This window comes from Bicyclus anynana, chromosome Z (assembly GCF_947172395.1).
Source record: "Bicyclus anynana chromosome Z, ilBicAnyn1.1, whole genome shotgun sequence".
Taxonomy (NCBI): Eukaryota; Metazoa; Arthropoda; class Insecta; order Lepidoptera; family Nymphalidae; genus Bicyclus; species Bicyclus anynana.
In genome coordinates, this window is record NC_069110.1 from 5389824 (window position 1) to 5405846 (window position 16023).

Below are 16023 nucleotides of genomic sequence, written 5' to 3' on the forward strand. Positions count from 1 at the left end.
ATAATTATAAAACCATACCCAATTTTTGTTGATTTTAATTATAATAAAATTGTGAATTGAAGCTTCTTCTTCTTCTTCGTCGTCTTCTTCTTGTTGTTGCTCAAAAATGTTCAATTCATTTTATCATCTTCATTATCGATTACATTCATCTCCAAACCTTCCAGAATTTCATATCTTTCTACATTGGGATTACTTGGATATACTGGAGCGTTGAAGCAAGCTTGTCCATTGTACTAGTCACAAACTAAAGAACATAGTAACCCTGATTTTTTTGTATCTACAGCGGGAATCATAACCTATTGCAATAATTGTCGGCATCATGCAAAACCCATTTTTAAGAAATTTAATATCACGTGTTTCAAACGGTAAAGGCATTTTCCGCATTGGGCTAGCATGGACTACAGGTCTAACCCCTTTCATTCTGAGAGAGATGATCATGCAGAAAGGAATCATTTCTAAGAAATGCGTTATTACTACTTTTATAGTAAGTGCAAACCTCATTTAGGCAATAGGAAACGAGATATTTGCGAAAAACCACTTTTCATGACCTTTGACCTTCAGTATCTTAAGACGCGCATACGATAGCATTTGTGACTTTTAGAACGACGAAACAAAGATTTAGACTAATTTACAGCTTGTTATCTCTCATTCCGAAGTGAAACCCTAATACGACTGGGCTATTGAAGTTTCCAGTACCCTGCGAATGATACTTTATCTCTTTGTTACCTATTTTATATTATATAATAAAAAATAAAAAAAACCAAGGACTTAAGCAGATGTTTTAAATATATTTTTTGAAAGAAAAACACACTGTACCCGATTGATCATCGGGTAAATACTCAATCCTAATAATTGTGATCGAAACGGTAATCGATTTCTCAATTTTTCAGCAATAGTCGATAATTTAAAATAGAGGTAACACCATATTAACAGATTAAAAAAATCTTTAAAATATACTTTCACAGACTATAGTAAAAGTTCAGCACTTTTCAGAGGATAATTTAGTTTCCTCCGAGACACAAAGAAATTTTTTCAATTTTGTACGAAGTTTTCTATTATAAAATAATTCTCTAAATTATTTCAGTAGATCCAGAGATTACCCCCTACAACATCACAAACTTTACCTCTTGGATTTTTGAGATGTGATTTTCTTGTATTCACATCTTTGACTATTTAAACTATGGACCTGTTTCGCAGCCCAATTCACCAACATTATAGTCTGTCGTTTTTTGAGGGGGACGAGGTAAACTCACACATCAAAAATATTTTGTTCTGACTACACACAACTCTATAATTGACTCGCAATACACACACGCGTAATTTTTACACAGACTAAACAACACATCGCTTAGACTAATCACAGAATATATACATAGAATATTCGATTACTTGATCGATTTTTTGCTGTTCTGTCAAAAGAATCGATTCTTTTTATTACGAATTTGATAAAATTTAAGGTAGAATTACTTACAAATGAAACGTTACTCCATCTTTTACTAAACTACAAGTTTTTGGTCGCTTTATATGCCATTTAACTACATAAACCGGTATTTTTAGGGAGCTCATTACACGACGAAAACGATTACAACACTGAAACATCGATTCTATAGCAACAGTTTTTATAAACGCGTTAGATCATTGATTTTTGATCTTTGCCAGAGGGGTAACGGTTAGCGAGGCAGGTCCTGTTATTAATGGTCGAAGATTCACATAGATATCTAAAAACATAAAAGTAATAGAGTGTTCAGAGTGCTACATAAAAAACTAAAAATCAAACACGGCATACACAAACGGTAGTAGAAAGAGGAGTTTTAGCATTTGAGCACTCGTGTTTTACAGTTTGTTTCATGTAGGATGGTACGGGTGACAGTTTGTTTCACTCTTTTATGTTTGCCGTTTTTATGATTAATATGAACGTCATCAATATAAGAATGTCATCGTACCCATGACACCACGTCACCATAGATTAATACACTAATACTGAGACATGTCACTGAAAAACAATAGGTACCGGTTGAGGCACGAGTTTGCCAACCGTACTATAATAAAGTATTGTATACTGTATTTCAGTTCTGTGTACTATATTTTATTTTTGAAGAAATATATATAATAAGCAAAAATACTTATATTTTCATCAATAAAATCGAATGAAAAAATCTTTTATTGTAAAACTTTTTGAACATAAGTTTCCAACGGATGAATAGTGCCTAGAATGTCCAAACTTGTCTTTCTTTTCGAGTTCCGAACGATAAACTAAGAAATTACACAATTACAAGAGTTGCAAATAAAATGTAGTTTTAATGTAAATAAATCTAATATAAATATAATAATAAATGAAGATTTATTTTTTCACTTAATCCATAAAATACGCCCTACTATACTTTCTAAGAGCGTAATAGATTTTTTTAAAGCTATATCTGAAAAATACTATATTATTCTCAAGAAATGTTGGCAACCCTATGTACCACCAAAGACCACGTACTTATTGAAGTAAGTTATTGAGCGTGGCTAAAATAGAATGGCGGTCTATGGCGGTTTAAAAAAAAAATTGTTCGCACCAGCGTGGCGCCCCCTATAAACATTCTACTCTATGGTGGCGCCCGCTGTGGCGTCAGCCACCTTTTAATATACTAAGCGCGACACAAGATGGCGCCAAATTACAAATTATAATTCCTTCCGTTACGTCCATCATGGATCATCTTATATCCATCCGGGATATAAATATTTATTTTAATAATATTCATGATAGATATTAATAAAATAATTTACATGTTTACAATCATTTTATTCATCATTCATAAAAAAAGAATAATATACAATCCCTGGCCAATAATAATAGACAAATAGCCATCGCCAAAGCGAAATAGGGAATATTTTTCAAAAAAAGAACGCTTAGATGTTGACAAATTAATAACTTTAATTGTCAATTATCAAATAACTTCTTTTAGCTTCTCAATCGTCGTACGTCATAGCCGCTATTTGTATTATGTAGTATTTGCCGTTAGCAGTCGATATTGTATTTTTTAAACTGTGAATTTGTGTTGAAGAATTTTAGAATGGCCAATACCGATTTTCGAAAAGACGCGGTCCGCCCGCGAAGCGTCTATACAGCTCATTCTTATAATCAGGTATAATATTTAATCAACTTAAAAAAAGATGGCGGTTCTGCTTTTTGTTATTTAAAATAGGCTTGCACCTGACTATAAGTAGCTTGGCAAGTTCGTTGATGACTCTCCCATGATATGAGCGACAGGGGGGGGGGGGGAGACTCCGCGGGTATCAAGCATCGCTACCCTCCTCCCAGCCCGCGTGGACCATCGGGAGTGTTACGAACGAATTTGAAAAGCTGTAGCTACGAGTACGATCATCACTTTTTTTTTCAGGAAGAATCTAGTTTATCTACTTTCCAAGACTACAGCAAGTTCCTTGAGGGTGGTCTAGGGCAGGCGGAACTGGTTGGCGCTTCGGGCTGGCAGCCGCCGTGGAGGGCGCCACTGCAGCGGAAGGCACCTTTCTATCCGGGCGATGATATTTTTCACGCTGATACTTGGCGAGAACTGGAGGTTTGTATTATTATTTTTTTAATTGATCCACTGTTGACTGTTACAGTTTTTACATAATTACAAACCCAAAAATATGTCTGTACAATCTTATTCTAGTACTAGCGGACGCCCGCGTCTTCGTTCGCGTAGAATTCAGTTTTTCACAACGGGAACTATGGATTTTTACGGGATGAAATGCCTATGTGTTAATCCAGAGTAAAATCTATTTCCATTCCTAATTTCAGCCACATCGCTTTAGTAGCCGCAGCGTAAAAGAAGAACAAACATACTTACATACAAACTTTCGCCTTTATAATATTAGTGTGATTATTATAAAACAGTGTGCATCGGATACACCCACCGAGGGCTCTACAAATCAAGTACAAGAACAATAAAGCAGTTATTCTAGGCATTGATTAAACTACAAAGGACATTTATTAAGTTCTCGCTGTTCTGTAATAAAATGGCATTACGAGGAATCATTATCAATCCATATTTGGCTCACTGCTGAGCTCGAGTCTCCTCACAGAATGAGAGGAGTAAGGAAAATAGTCCACCACGCTGGCCCAATGCGGATAGGCAGTCTTCACACACGCAGAGAATTAAGAAAATTCTCTGGTATGCAGGTTTCCTCACGATGTTTTCCTTCACCGTTTGAGACACGTGATTTTTAATTTCTTAAAATGCACACGACTGAAAAGTTGGAGGTGCATGCCCCGGGCCGGATTCGAACCCACACCCTCCGGAATCGGAGGCAGAGGCCATACGAGGAATAGGTGCAATGAATTCCGTACCGTCGTGTCTCTGCCAGTCCTACTGTATAAACCTTGAACTAGACTCCGCGCCACGGAAGAAGTCCCGTAGACGCGGCGCTAATGTTTTATTGGAGCTCATTGTCATTTGGTAATTTCGGTGTTATTGTCATTTGTGTAAGGCATTGTCAATTTTAGGTCAGGTTTTAGCCGCGCTTCTTTCGTGGCGTGGAGTCTACAGGGTATTTTGGGGTTTGCCATAGAGTAAAGAACATTTTTTTGTATGTATGGTTTTGTGCCAAATATAGTGTATATTGTACCACTTTATTCATAAGATACCTGCAACTAAATTCAAGGTCCTAAAAATAGGTTTTTTTTTGCAGGTAACAGACGGTATTGGTGCTGCCACATACAATGTCTCGGTGACACCTCACGGAACGGTGTGCATGCGGCTGAGGGATCGAGTAAAGTTAGTGAACTACTATAGCTAGTATACTAACCGGAGTTAGTGAATGAATTTCCTTTTCTTTGGTACGGCTTACCTTCGTCTAAATTCCATCCTTCGCCACTGATACATATTATAATTCCTGTAGGGTCGACATGACAATCGACGGTGCCGTGCGACTGACCAACGCTAAGAACAACATAATCCTTGCGTTGTCCCGTTCCGGTGCCTCTGCCGCTCTCATTCATCCCAACGGGCGGGTCTACCAGTATGGCTCGCGCGTTGAGATCCAAGCGCGCCACCAGCAGGGGAATAATAAGTAAGCTGCTCACATCAATATTTTAATCATCATCATCATCATCATCATCATCATCAGCCGATAGTCGTTCACTTCTAGTTTTCTTGTAAGAAGTTAGAAACTCTACAAATTTGAGCCTTTTGGCCGTCAACCAGTAGGACGTCGACTGACTCTGCGCTTTACGGTGTGAGGTCACCGTTCCAGCACCTTGAGTCCCCGACATTAATTGCCACTGCCTTTGGATCTGCTGCGCATCTCCTCATTTTTGGACCCATCGCCATGTGGTACGTCGATTCTCTTTCTTCAAACGCTTCGTAAATTGAAAAATGTATGGGAATGACATTTGTTATCGACTGGTAACGTGATATTGTCGATCGGATCTGTCATTCTCATGGTTTTGTTAATTTTTGAAGACTAAATGTTTGTAGAAAGAGTATCGACGTGCCATATGCTACAGGCCCAGAATTGAGGAGCTGCGCAGAAGATCTAAACAGGTCCTGATTATAGATACTCCGAGTAAAGTTTACTATATTGTCTGTTCTTTGGTTCTTAGCCATCTTATGTGAGGTTTATACTTGGCTAACATTATCATAGACAACATGCATTGATCGCAGACTTTCGTCTTTAGTCATTAAGGAATTTAGGACTAAAGATGTATCATCGTCATCATCATCATCAACCCACTCACTGAAGAGCACGAGTCCCTTCTCAGAATAAGAGGGGTTAGGCCTTAGTCCACCACCCTGGCCCAATGCAGATTGGCAGACATTGAGAATTGAGAAAAGGTATGCATGTTTCCTCACGATGTTTTCCTTCACCGTTTGAGACACATGCTATTTAATTCCTTAAAATGCACATGCATGCACTGAATTGTTGGAGGTGCATGCCTTGGACTGGGTTCGAACTTACCATCCGGAACTAGAGGCAGAGGATCTACTGGGCTATCACGGCTCGGCACGGCAAAGATGTAGAGCCTCATTTAATTACATCGGCAACTATACCCTTCAAACCTGAAGAAAGCATTGTTGCTTGGTGGCAGACATAAGCGTGACAGTACCTCCCAGAACGTCCTTTGTAACACTGACTACTCTACTACTAAAATACTATTACTATTAGCTATTATGTTAGCTACATTATGGGGGTAGGTACGTCCTAATTTAAATTAAGTCTGACAAACGCTGTGATCGACATTGCACGTCGGCTGTCGAGTTCCAGTTTGCATATTTTGCGTTGATTGTCAGCTGAAATTGAATTATTCGTATATGAAACCTACCTATCTAGACGGCGTAGCTGGGGAAACATTTCATTATTTTTAATACCATATCATTTCATATTAATTTTTCTATTTATGTTCTTCGATCAGCTTGAGAAAAAGTAAGGTGCATTTTTTTTATTCTTTACAAGTTAGCCCTTTACTACAATCTCACCTGATGGTAAGTGATGACGCAGTCTAAGATGGAAGCGGGCTAACGAATGAAAATCCACACTCTTTTCGGTTTCTACACGACATCGTACCGGAACGCTAAATCGCTTGGCGATACATCTTTGTCGGTAGGGTGGTAACTAGGAACGGCCGAAGCTTCCCACCAGCCAGACCTGGACCAATTAAGAAAACCTCAATTGGCCCAGCCTGGGATTGAACCCAGGATCTCCGTCTTGTAAATCCACCGCGCATACCGCTGCGCCACGGAGGCCGTCAAAATTATACGTAGTTTTGTCGTAATGATCAGTCGTACCGGCCCGGTATGCTGCCAAGTGCGCGATGTTCATACGGTTTCTTCAGGTTCAACATGGTCGTTGCGGCAGTGGTCATGGTCGTGAGCACTAGCTGTGACATTAAGACAAAACCTAACCGTATTCTGAAAGTTGAAAGACTAGTATTAAAACTTACATATAAATACACTGAACTTTAATGTATAGTTACTTAGTGAAATGTTGTTGTATAAGTACGAGTACGAGAGGCTTAACCCCTCTCTCATCCTGAGAGGAGACTCGTGCTCAGCAGTGAGCCGAATATGGGTTGATAATGATGATGATGATAAGTACGAGTATACAGCGACAGCTTGTCTTGGCCAAACCTTGTTAAATTAACGGGGCAATTAGATATGGGGCAGACGTGTTCTGGAGAGGTGACCACTTACCAGTAAGCGCAATGGCCCCCCAGCCAAATGGTCAGACGACATTAAGAAGGGTAGTGGGAAGTGGCTGTATGAGGAAGGCGGAGGATCGTGTGTGGTGGCGCGCTCTCGGGAAGGCCTATGTCCAGCAGTGGACGAATACATGCTGGTGATATAAGTACTTATATGACCCACATGTTAAGTAGGACAACCATAGACAATATGAAGGTCAACTTGTGGAGCAAGCACAATAGGAAGTGCACTATAATGCCCTGCCCTGCGTCCGTTATAGTTTTTAAACTGCAGTGCCATATTATAAACGAGCTTGGTGTTGGAGTATTAGACACTATGTTAATCACTCCATCATCATCATCATCATCATCACCATCACCATCACCATCACCATCATCACCATCATCATCATTATCATCATCATCATCATCAAAAATCAAAAAAATCAATAACTGAAAAGTTGGAGGCGCATGCTCTGAACCGGATTCGAATCTAAGTACTCTAGAATCGGAGGCAGAGGCCATATCCACTGGGCTATCACGTGCTGGGCTAACACTCGATCATCAATTATTAAATATGATCACACATGATCACCAATTAGCATTTGAGCAGCGTGATGGGTTTAATCTGCAAATAACTTTTCCTACAGGCAGATTCAGATCCTAGCGTCAGGCCGTTAATGTACGATGAATATATTATCACAATAAAATTACAAGCCTGGGCCTGGAGCAAGTAATAGAGACATAATTGATATAGGTAATCGACACGATTGCCATTATATTAATTAATTGGCTCGGGCGTATACTAACGTTGCAACGTTCGACATTGTTTACCTGAAACGAGCATTAATTTTAATTAAAACGCGCTGTAAATATCAAAGTTCGAGTCAGGAAAATAAAGCTAATAAAATGTCTATACCGTTTAAAATTAAAAAGTAAAAACTCATATGGAGTGAACGTTTTTAATTGTATTTTTCGTCCGACGAAGTAACGACCCGAAAATTGCATTGCATTGTGTTGCGACGCGATTCCGCACGGTTCGCTGAGACTGTTAAGGCGGTGCCGTGAAAACGAAACGTGCAGGGACATTACCAACTAGCGGACCTTCGCGACTTTGTGCGTGTTTGTCATATTCCTCGGGAACTATTGATTTTTCGGGTTAAAAAGTACCCTATATAATATTTTATAAGCTTCTCTCTCTCTATCTATATATAAGAAAGTCTAAATTTTCGTCTTTTTTGTATGACAGGCAGATTTTTTATTGACACGCAAAGTGCAGTGTTGGTCGACCCCTCACCAGGTGGATTGACGACATCAAACGAGGGATTCGCTGGATACAGGCGGCTCAGGATCGTGATGTTTGGAAGTTCCTACAAAAGGTCTGTGTCCTGCAGTGGTCGTCCATCGGCTGATGTGATGATGATGATAATAATAATAATATTTATTGATTCACTAGTAAATACATAAAATAGTTTTACATAGGTCATTGATCTCCACACTAGGATTCCCTTCATCAGTTTCTTCCACAGTAGTGAAACAAGAATATACTATAAGAAGTGTGTCACAAACCAGTTAAATTAGGTAATAAATTGAACTTAGGTGGTAAATTCTTCATGCTAAATTTATATAATTCAAAATAATTACATATATTATGTGAACATGCGTGTGTGATGGGATAATGATGATAAATATATTTTTTCTTGTTAAAATATTTTTGCCACAGCCAGCGGTGCCTTAAAATAAATTGCAATTCTAGTCCAATGCGCTTACATTGATTCCCATTTAATGAAAAGTCAAAGGCATAGCGAGCCCGAGGGTGCCTTTGTGCTCTGGCGCTCTGTGGAATATGTTATATGACTTCCTTGTCAGTGAGTTTCATTGTCGTTTGATATAGGTAGCTTTTGGAGGAGATTTTGGCATATGTTATGTGGAAAGCTTTATTAAGGAATATTTGAAGGATTGGTAAATTGGATGGACTATTCATTGTTATACTGAATACCACTCATAGGGTTATATTTGTTATCGGATGCACCAAAGTCTGAAATATGGATTTGAATAAAAATAAATTAATAGAGGACGATGTACTGCCGGAAAGCTTGGGGCAAGAGGGGCTGCGAGCTCCAGTGAGTGCTCCCGCTACCGGTAATTTAGTGTGCCGAATGAGATGGTTTCGTCCATTCAGTGAGAGCGTTATTCGTGCGTATTATGCGGACAGAGAGGGGAACTAATGTTAATGCGTACCGGTCAATGATGTTGTCACTCTTTCAGACTCGTGAGCCAACAGTGACTGCACAGCGACTATCTGACTACCTCACCCCGCTTTCCAGCACTTTGGGATCCCAAAATAATATTAGGAAATAACGCACGTCAACGACTTCGTCTGCGTGGAATTCAGTTTTACGCAAATCGCGCAGGAATAATGGAGCTTTTCCATATATTTTGATCAAGAACCTCTTTCGTCTAGTGACTTTATAATACTGACAGAAAGGCGGACATACAGACAGACTTGATTGTGTTTTATTATAAGCACTTGAGAAATCATAGTTATTTTGAAATCACAGACATACACATTACTTCTATTTATGTGTATTGCTTTAGATTCGTATTTTCTTTCACTAATTGCATTCTTTATTGTGAAGGTACGCTAAGATGTGGTACAAGGGGGTCTCGTTCACGGCGGAGCAATGCGCGCTGGTGTATCTGGTGGACGCGGCGGGCACGCGCACCACCACCGACACCTTCCTCGACATGAGCCAGGACTTTACGCTGAACGTCTTCTACAAGTGAGTCTAATTGTACACAGAACTGCGCCGAAGGTACGCAAGATGTGATGCAAGGGCTCTCGTTCACGGCGGAGCAATGTATCGTAACACTTATAACACCGATATATGCTTTTTTTGGGGCTAGATAGTGATGTGTGTATTTATATTCGTATATTTCCTAATGCTTAATCGTAGTTCGCGCTCAGAAGGTCAAGCACTTACGTGCGTCGCTAGTCTATAGACAAAATGCGGTGCGTTACATTAGGTATAGTTTGGTTGTGGAATAAAAAAAAATATTGGTTCATCCGTTTGGTAGCTACGACGTCATAGAAAGACACATACACATGCACGCATGCACCCAATCACACGCACGCACGCACGCACCCATGCACCTACGCACGCACGCAAATTTGCATACACACGCTCGCGCGCGTCTAAATTTTGCATTATGAGAGAAATGATGCCGCTATCACAATTGCCACCGACGCTCAGCGTCTGAACGAGACTACAAAGAGTTTTCATCGCCAGAGTGTTTGCCGGAGCCACGTTCACGTTCCAACAGCCATTGTGTTCTACCACTTCGTTTAAATGCAACGTGAATTTGTGATTTTAATTTGCATACATTTTGGCACCGTCTGTCATAGTTTCGCGCTGATAAAACATTATTTTCTGACATATTTTTTTGCTCTCCTTACAACAACGTATTTGTAAGATAATGGAATATTGCGAACGATTGCACTGTAAGATATTGATTCAGTCAATGAAGTAATTTCCCGACATTTAGTGACTAACCAATCTATATAAGTACTTACTCGTAAATACAAATAAATACTTTTTAAGTGTCTTATTATTAATAATTTACACTACGGACATGACGAAACTATAAGGGTATACAACCTTTATAGTTTCGTCTGTCCGTCCGCAATTTAGTGCAAAGACTATTACTACTAGAAAGCTGTACAATTTACAGCTTACATGAATATGTACATTGAAAGTATGGACAGAGTCGTAAAGTAAAATCTTAAAAAATATTTTTATAGGGTACCTCCCCAACATGTAAAGTGGGGATAATTTTTTTTTTTACTCGTGTATCTCATAGTGTGGGGTATCGTTGGATGGGTCTTTAAAATATATGAGGGGTCTTCTTCTAATACTTTTCGATGCAGGGGATCCGTTTGTAAACTATTAAACTTTTAAGTGCTAATTTTTGATAGAGTCAAGTGTCCCCACCCTTTAACGGCTAAACGGTTATTTATGGATACGTAAAAAAATCACAAAAGTAGGATATATGATGAAATTACAAAAAAAAATTTAAACGTCTAATTAGCGATCGCTATTTATAGAGTAATAGTCGATCAACTTGAAAAATGTAGTTGGTTTCAAAAATTGCATACTAATTCTGTTTTTATTAAAAAGATAGAGTTGTTACTTGTTAGAAAACTCCACAGTTTGTTAAAACTAGAAAGATAAAGGACAATGGGCTAAAGCTGTGTGAACTGAGTAAATCGAAGTTATGTCACAAGGTTTTCATGATTATAATTATTTTTTTAAATTATAAATGTTACTTTCATTTATAAGATATCACGAAAACATCGTCATTAAAAATAAATAAAAATAAAATACCATTTTGTTTTTAATAAGACTGCCATTATTTTTCTTCGAATGTTGTCATAGTAATTTTTTAGTAATATAACATGTAACTTTATATAATTTTATTTTATTATTATTTATATCATTTCGACGATTTAATACCGCTATTGTCCACGTTTATTTTGATCGTAAGAGAAATAATACTCCATAATAATATTAGGAGACTCCATAAGAACATTTTGGATTAGTGTAGTGTACTTCATATAGTTTAAGTTCTAAATACATCATGGACATCGGTAAGTAATGAAGAAGAAGAAGAAGAAATATACTTTATTGTACATTAAAAACAAAAATAATCAATAACTTATAATAACACTTAGAAATTAATGTACAAATGGCGGACTTATCGCTAAAGAGCGATCTCTTCCAGACAACCACTGTGGAAGAGAAAAAAAAAACGTAAGCACCGATTCGGGTATACGCACACAAAAAACGTAATGTAAGTAATGGAAACATATTAGAATGTTTTTCCTTATCGAAGGTCAAGTACCTATGTATACACACATAGTGTGCATTGGCTTATCACTAATTTCCATACGTTGCATGACCTATTAATTAGGAACTAAACATAAATGAAACAGGACGTCGCAAGAAATTATATTCCAAAATGTATTTTTGTAAAACCAGCGTTTTAGTTTAAACATTCTTCTGTTAAAGATTACGTTTTGTGTAAGTATGTAAAATACATAGCTCAACACTTGCTGATTGCAGCGAAGTGCGATGAATTATCATTAGATGGCAAATTATATTTAAAAGTCTTCAAATTATACATTCAATTAAGCTTTATTTCATTGTGACACAATAAAATTGATACCGATACTAATCTTTATAGTCACTTGGTCAATGTCCTTTAGTATGGGGAAAAAAAAGTTGAAAAAAAAAATATTTTTTTGGATTCCTTCCTTACATGCAAAGTGTATATTTTCATCGTTTATCCCATGGTGTAGGGTACGGTTATTTTTGAGCATTACTTAGGGATTAAAGTGATAACTTAATCTACGGAACCCTACTATGCGCGTGACCCGACACGCACTTGGCGGGTTTTTTTGTAATAGTTGAAAGTATTCACAAGGTAAAATAAAGCGAAACAGTTCGCGCGTTTTAGATCGTAAACGTGTAAAATTGGAGTGTGGAGTTTATAGTGCAGTGGAGAAACAATAATATTGTTCCAAATTTACAAATAACAAACTTGGAACAATAAATTGTTAGTTCGGTTTGCTTACAAAAAGACGAGTCTAATGAAGATGACAATAATGAACCGTCGGAGAGTGTAACGGAACCTTTACTCCCCACCACTCAAACCGAGCGCGCGATGCGAGCGGCTGCGCGCCGCGCATATGACGACCTTATATCACGTTGGTTTAAGCCGTGTTTCATAATCAATTTATATGTTCACAAGGTAAAATGAGGTTTGTTGTTGTTCGCAGCGAGTCTCGTCACGGTCCTTCGTATGTGAACGAGGCACTCAGTCTGCTCCAGGCGGTGCAGTACTGGCTGACGGACGACGGCATCGACAACTGGATCATCAACAACGTCCGCGTCAGCCAGACCTCTGATGGGCTTGTTCGGTAATAGGGTAGTTGACTCATGTCAAATTTCATCATTATCAACCCATATTCGGCTCACTGCTGAGTTCCTCACAGAATGAGAGGGGTTAGGTCAATAGTCCACCACGCTGGCCTAATACGAATTGGCAGACTTCACACACGCAGAGAATTAAGAAAATTCTCCGGTATGCAGGTTTCCTCACGACAAAAGGATGCATTATTAACTAAATTTAATTGTATTATGCATAGACACAGTCAAAAACGTCAAGTTTCGTCACTAGCTTGTTCTCTAAATAAAGCCTAATCGAATTAGAGATTATTGGGTATTGTTATAAAAAGTTTTATTTTAATAATCACATTGGCGAAATAATACCATAATGTGGCGTCACCAGGTGAAAACAAACAGCTCTCAATATAAAGCTTCCAGTGACGGTCAAGTACTTTAAGAGCAGTGTTTTACCTGAACTAAAACGCATATTAAAATACTTATCTAAATCGGTAAAACGCTGCTAATTATTAGTAACAAGCGGACCCGGTCAGGCTTCGCTTTGACTTATGTGCACTTCCCTATTCAGAAGTAAGGTTGGGGTATGGTAGGGGTGAGGTATGGATAGGGTGGGGATAGAGTAGGGGTAGGGTAGAATGTTAATTGGTAAGCAATACACATCTAGCATAGCTTTATTATAGACTAGCGGACGCTCGCGACTTCGTCCGCGTGAAACTCAGTGTAAACTTTCAACTACCCCTACCCTACCCCTACCTACCCCTACCTACCCCCACCCTAACCCTTACCCCACCCCTATCCTACCCATATCCCTACCTTACCTTACCAAATACCAAATTAAGTAACTTTTCTTGTTGATTTTTTAAACCTTGTGTCCGAAAAACCCAAATAATTACAGAACCCTATTTTTTTCCAAAATAAAACTTAGCCTATGTTACTTGTGGATAATGTAGCTTTCGTATGGTGAAAGAATTTTTAAAATCGGTCCAGTAGTTTTTGGGTCTATTCATTACAAACAAACAAACATACAAACAAAGGTTTCCTCTTTATAATATTAGTATAGATGTAATTAATATTAATTTTCAATTAATGAATAGGGTCCATCGATGCAGCCACAAGTACCAACTGCGCACTAGCCCCAGCAACGGATCAGCATCCATCACCAGCCCCTTTCTGCACTGCACTGCCTCGCTCGGACAAACTCAGCACTTGTTTGTAAGGTGAGTACCCACAATACCACGGAGGCTAAGCCTATACAGGGTACACGTATTAATGGATAAAAAGTAAATGATACACCAAAAAAAATTCACGTTCCAAAAATATACGATAATTTTTTTTTAATCTAGTAGAACGACAATGAACAATTTCAACTAGCCTATTATCTAAAACTAATTTAAATACTTTTGAAAAAATGTCTAGGGTGACCGAGTTATATTTTTTTTTCGGAATTTTCAAATTTTTCTATTTTTACCAGTTTTTTTATGCTGTAGCTGCTGTAATTAATATTTTAAATAACTGTTTTTTGTTAAAAATTGCCAATATATTATGATATTTTTCATTTGTTTTGTAGAAGAAGCTTTTAGTGCAATAACTATTTTTCTTTCATTAAGATGAACCGATTTATAAAAATGTCCAGAAAAAAAATTTATCGCAATGAAGTGTACCATCATTTTAAATACTTTAAGGTTTTTAAATTGGTATAAAACTTGTATTTACTCTTTTAATGGAGTCAAATAATACATAAAACAAGCATGTTCAGGAAGTCCTCAGAAACAGCTCCGATTTTGATGATTTTTTTTTAAAGTCATGTTTTTTATGTTATTTAAAATCAGAAATTAAATAATATAATCATTCCGTCCCCACTCCAAAAGGTTTCTGATTTCAAATAATATCAAGAAACAAACTGAACAAAAAAAATCATGTCATGTCGAGGGTAAATGCTCTATAGATTCGCCTATTTGTAGTTACAAAGTTGCGGGTAAAAATGTATGGGATATGGTGAAATTATTTATTTAGAATTTATGCTTTAAATTAATCTGTTGGCAGACGCGGGGAGAGACGCATGCACTTTGATGGCAACTCCTTCATAGTCCGCAACGCTGGCCATTCGGCGGGATTCGACGACAAGAATCAACTGAAGGTGTATTAATATAAATTATTACTCCTCTCTAACACTTAACTTAACACCTAGCGCTTACCAATGACTGGAATAATCGACTGGACAAAAGTTGGTTAGGACAATGCATTTTATACAATATTAATTTCTTACAAATAAACGTTCCACAATAAACTAGGATTATGAATTACATTTCACTCTTCAAACTCAATTGAATTGAGAATTGTAGAGCAATTCATTGTTCCCGGAGAATAAAACTGTAATTGCAAATAGCTATTTTTTCAGGAAAAATAAGATTTTTGATGATTGTTGACAAAGTAATAGACTTAGATGAAATTGAGAAAGCTCAAATGAAAGCTTATTTTTAAGCTTTTATCAAGTTATATTGACAAAAGCCTAGATGTAGATCAAGCTTTAAATAAAAAAGAAATAGTTACTGAAAACAAATCACCACCGTGTTTTTGTAATGTCGATTACCATTTTATTCGCTATAATATTTCAATACTTTTATAAACTTCGTAAATAACTAAAAAAAAAATACGAAACCTATAGATCCCAAAAATTAAATAATATTAAAATTAAATAATACTAAACACGCGTAATGTCAGTTACGATTTTATTCTCCGGAATTGTTATATACCTTATTTTCGAGCTTGTAATGCTATCACTTCGCGATTTATGTTGTGACGACAATATTATTACTACTTAGTTACTTACTGTTACAGATTTCATAACCAATTATATTTTAGTGATGATTGGATAAATATGTGACTCTGTCT

General features: G+C 37.4%; 1 protein-coding gene across 1 annotated transcript; it reads left to right on the top strand.

Annotated features, from left to right (window-relative positions):
- Positions 1–2445: 2445 nt before the first annotated feature.
- LOC112056953 (uncharacterized) lies at positions 2446–15853 on the top strand. Its single transcript, XM_052890728.1, has 8 exons — positions 2446–2490; positions 3384–3563; positions 4678–4763; positions 4888–5058; positions 9805–9948; positions 13005–13145; positions 14226–14348; positions 15175–15853. Exons 1-8 carry the CDS (start codon positions 2446–2448, stop codon positions 15275–15277), a joined length of 993 nt encoding a protein of 330 aa, XP_052746688.1. The 3' UTR covers positions 15278–15853.
- The last annotated feature ends 170 nt before the right edge of the window (positions 15854–16023 follow it).

Coding starts and splice junctions, on each gene's coding strand:
- LOC112056953 (XM_052890728.1), top strand. CDS start 2,446: ATGTTGGCAACCCTATGTACCACCAAAGACCACGTACTTATTGAA. Junction 5,059..9,804: donor CACCAGCAGGGGAATAATAA/GTAAGCTGCTCA, acceptor TTTATTGTGAAG/GTACGCTAAGATGTGGTACA. Junction 14,349..15,174: donor ACTCAGCACTTGTTTGTAAG/GTGAGTACCCAC, acceptor ATCTGTTGGCAG/ACGCGGGGAGAGACGCATGC.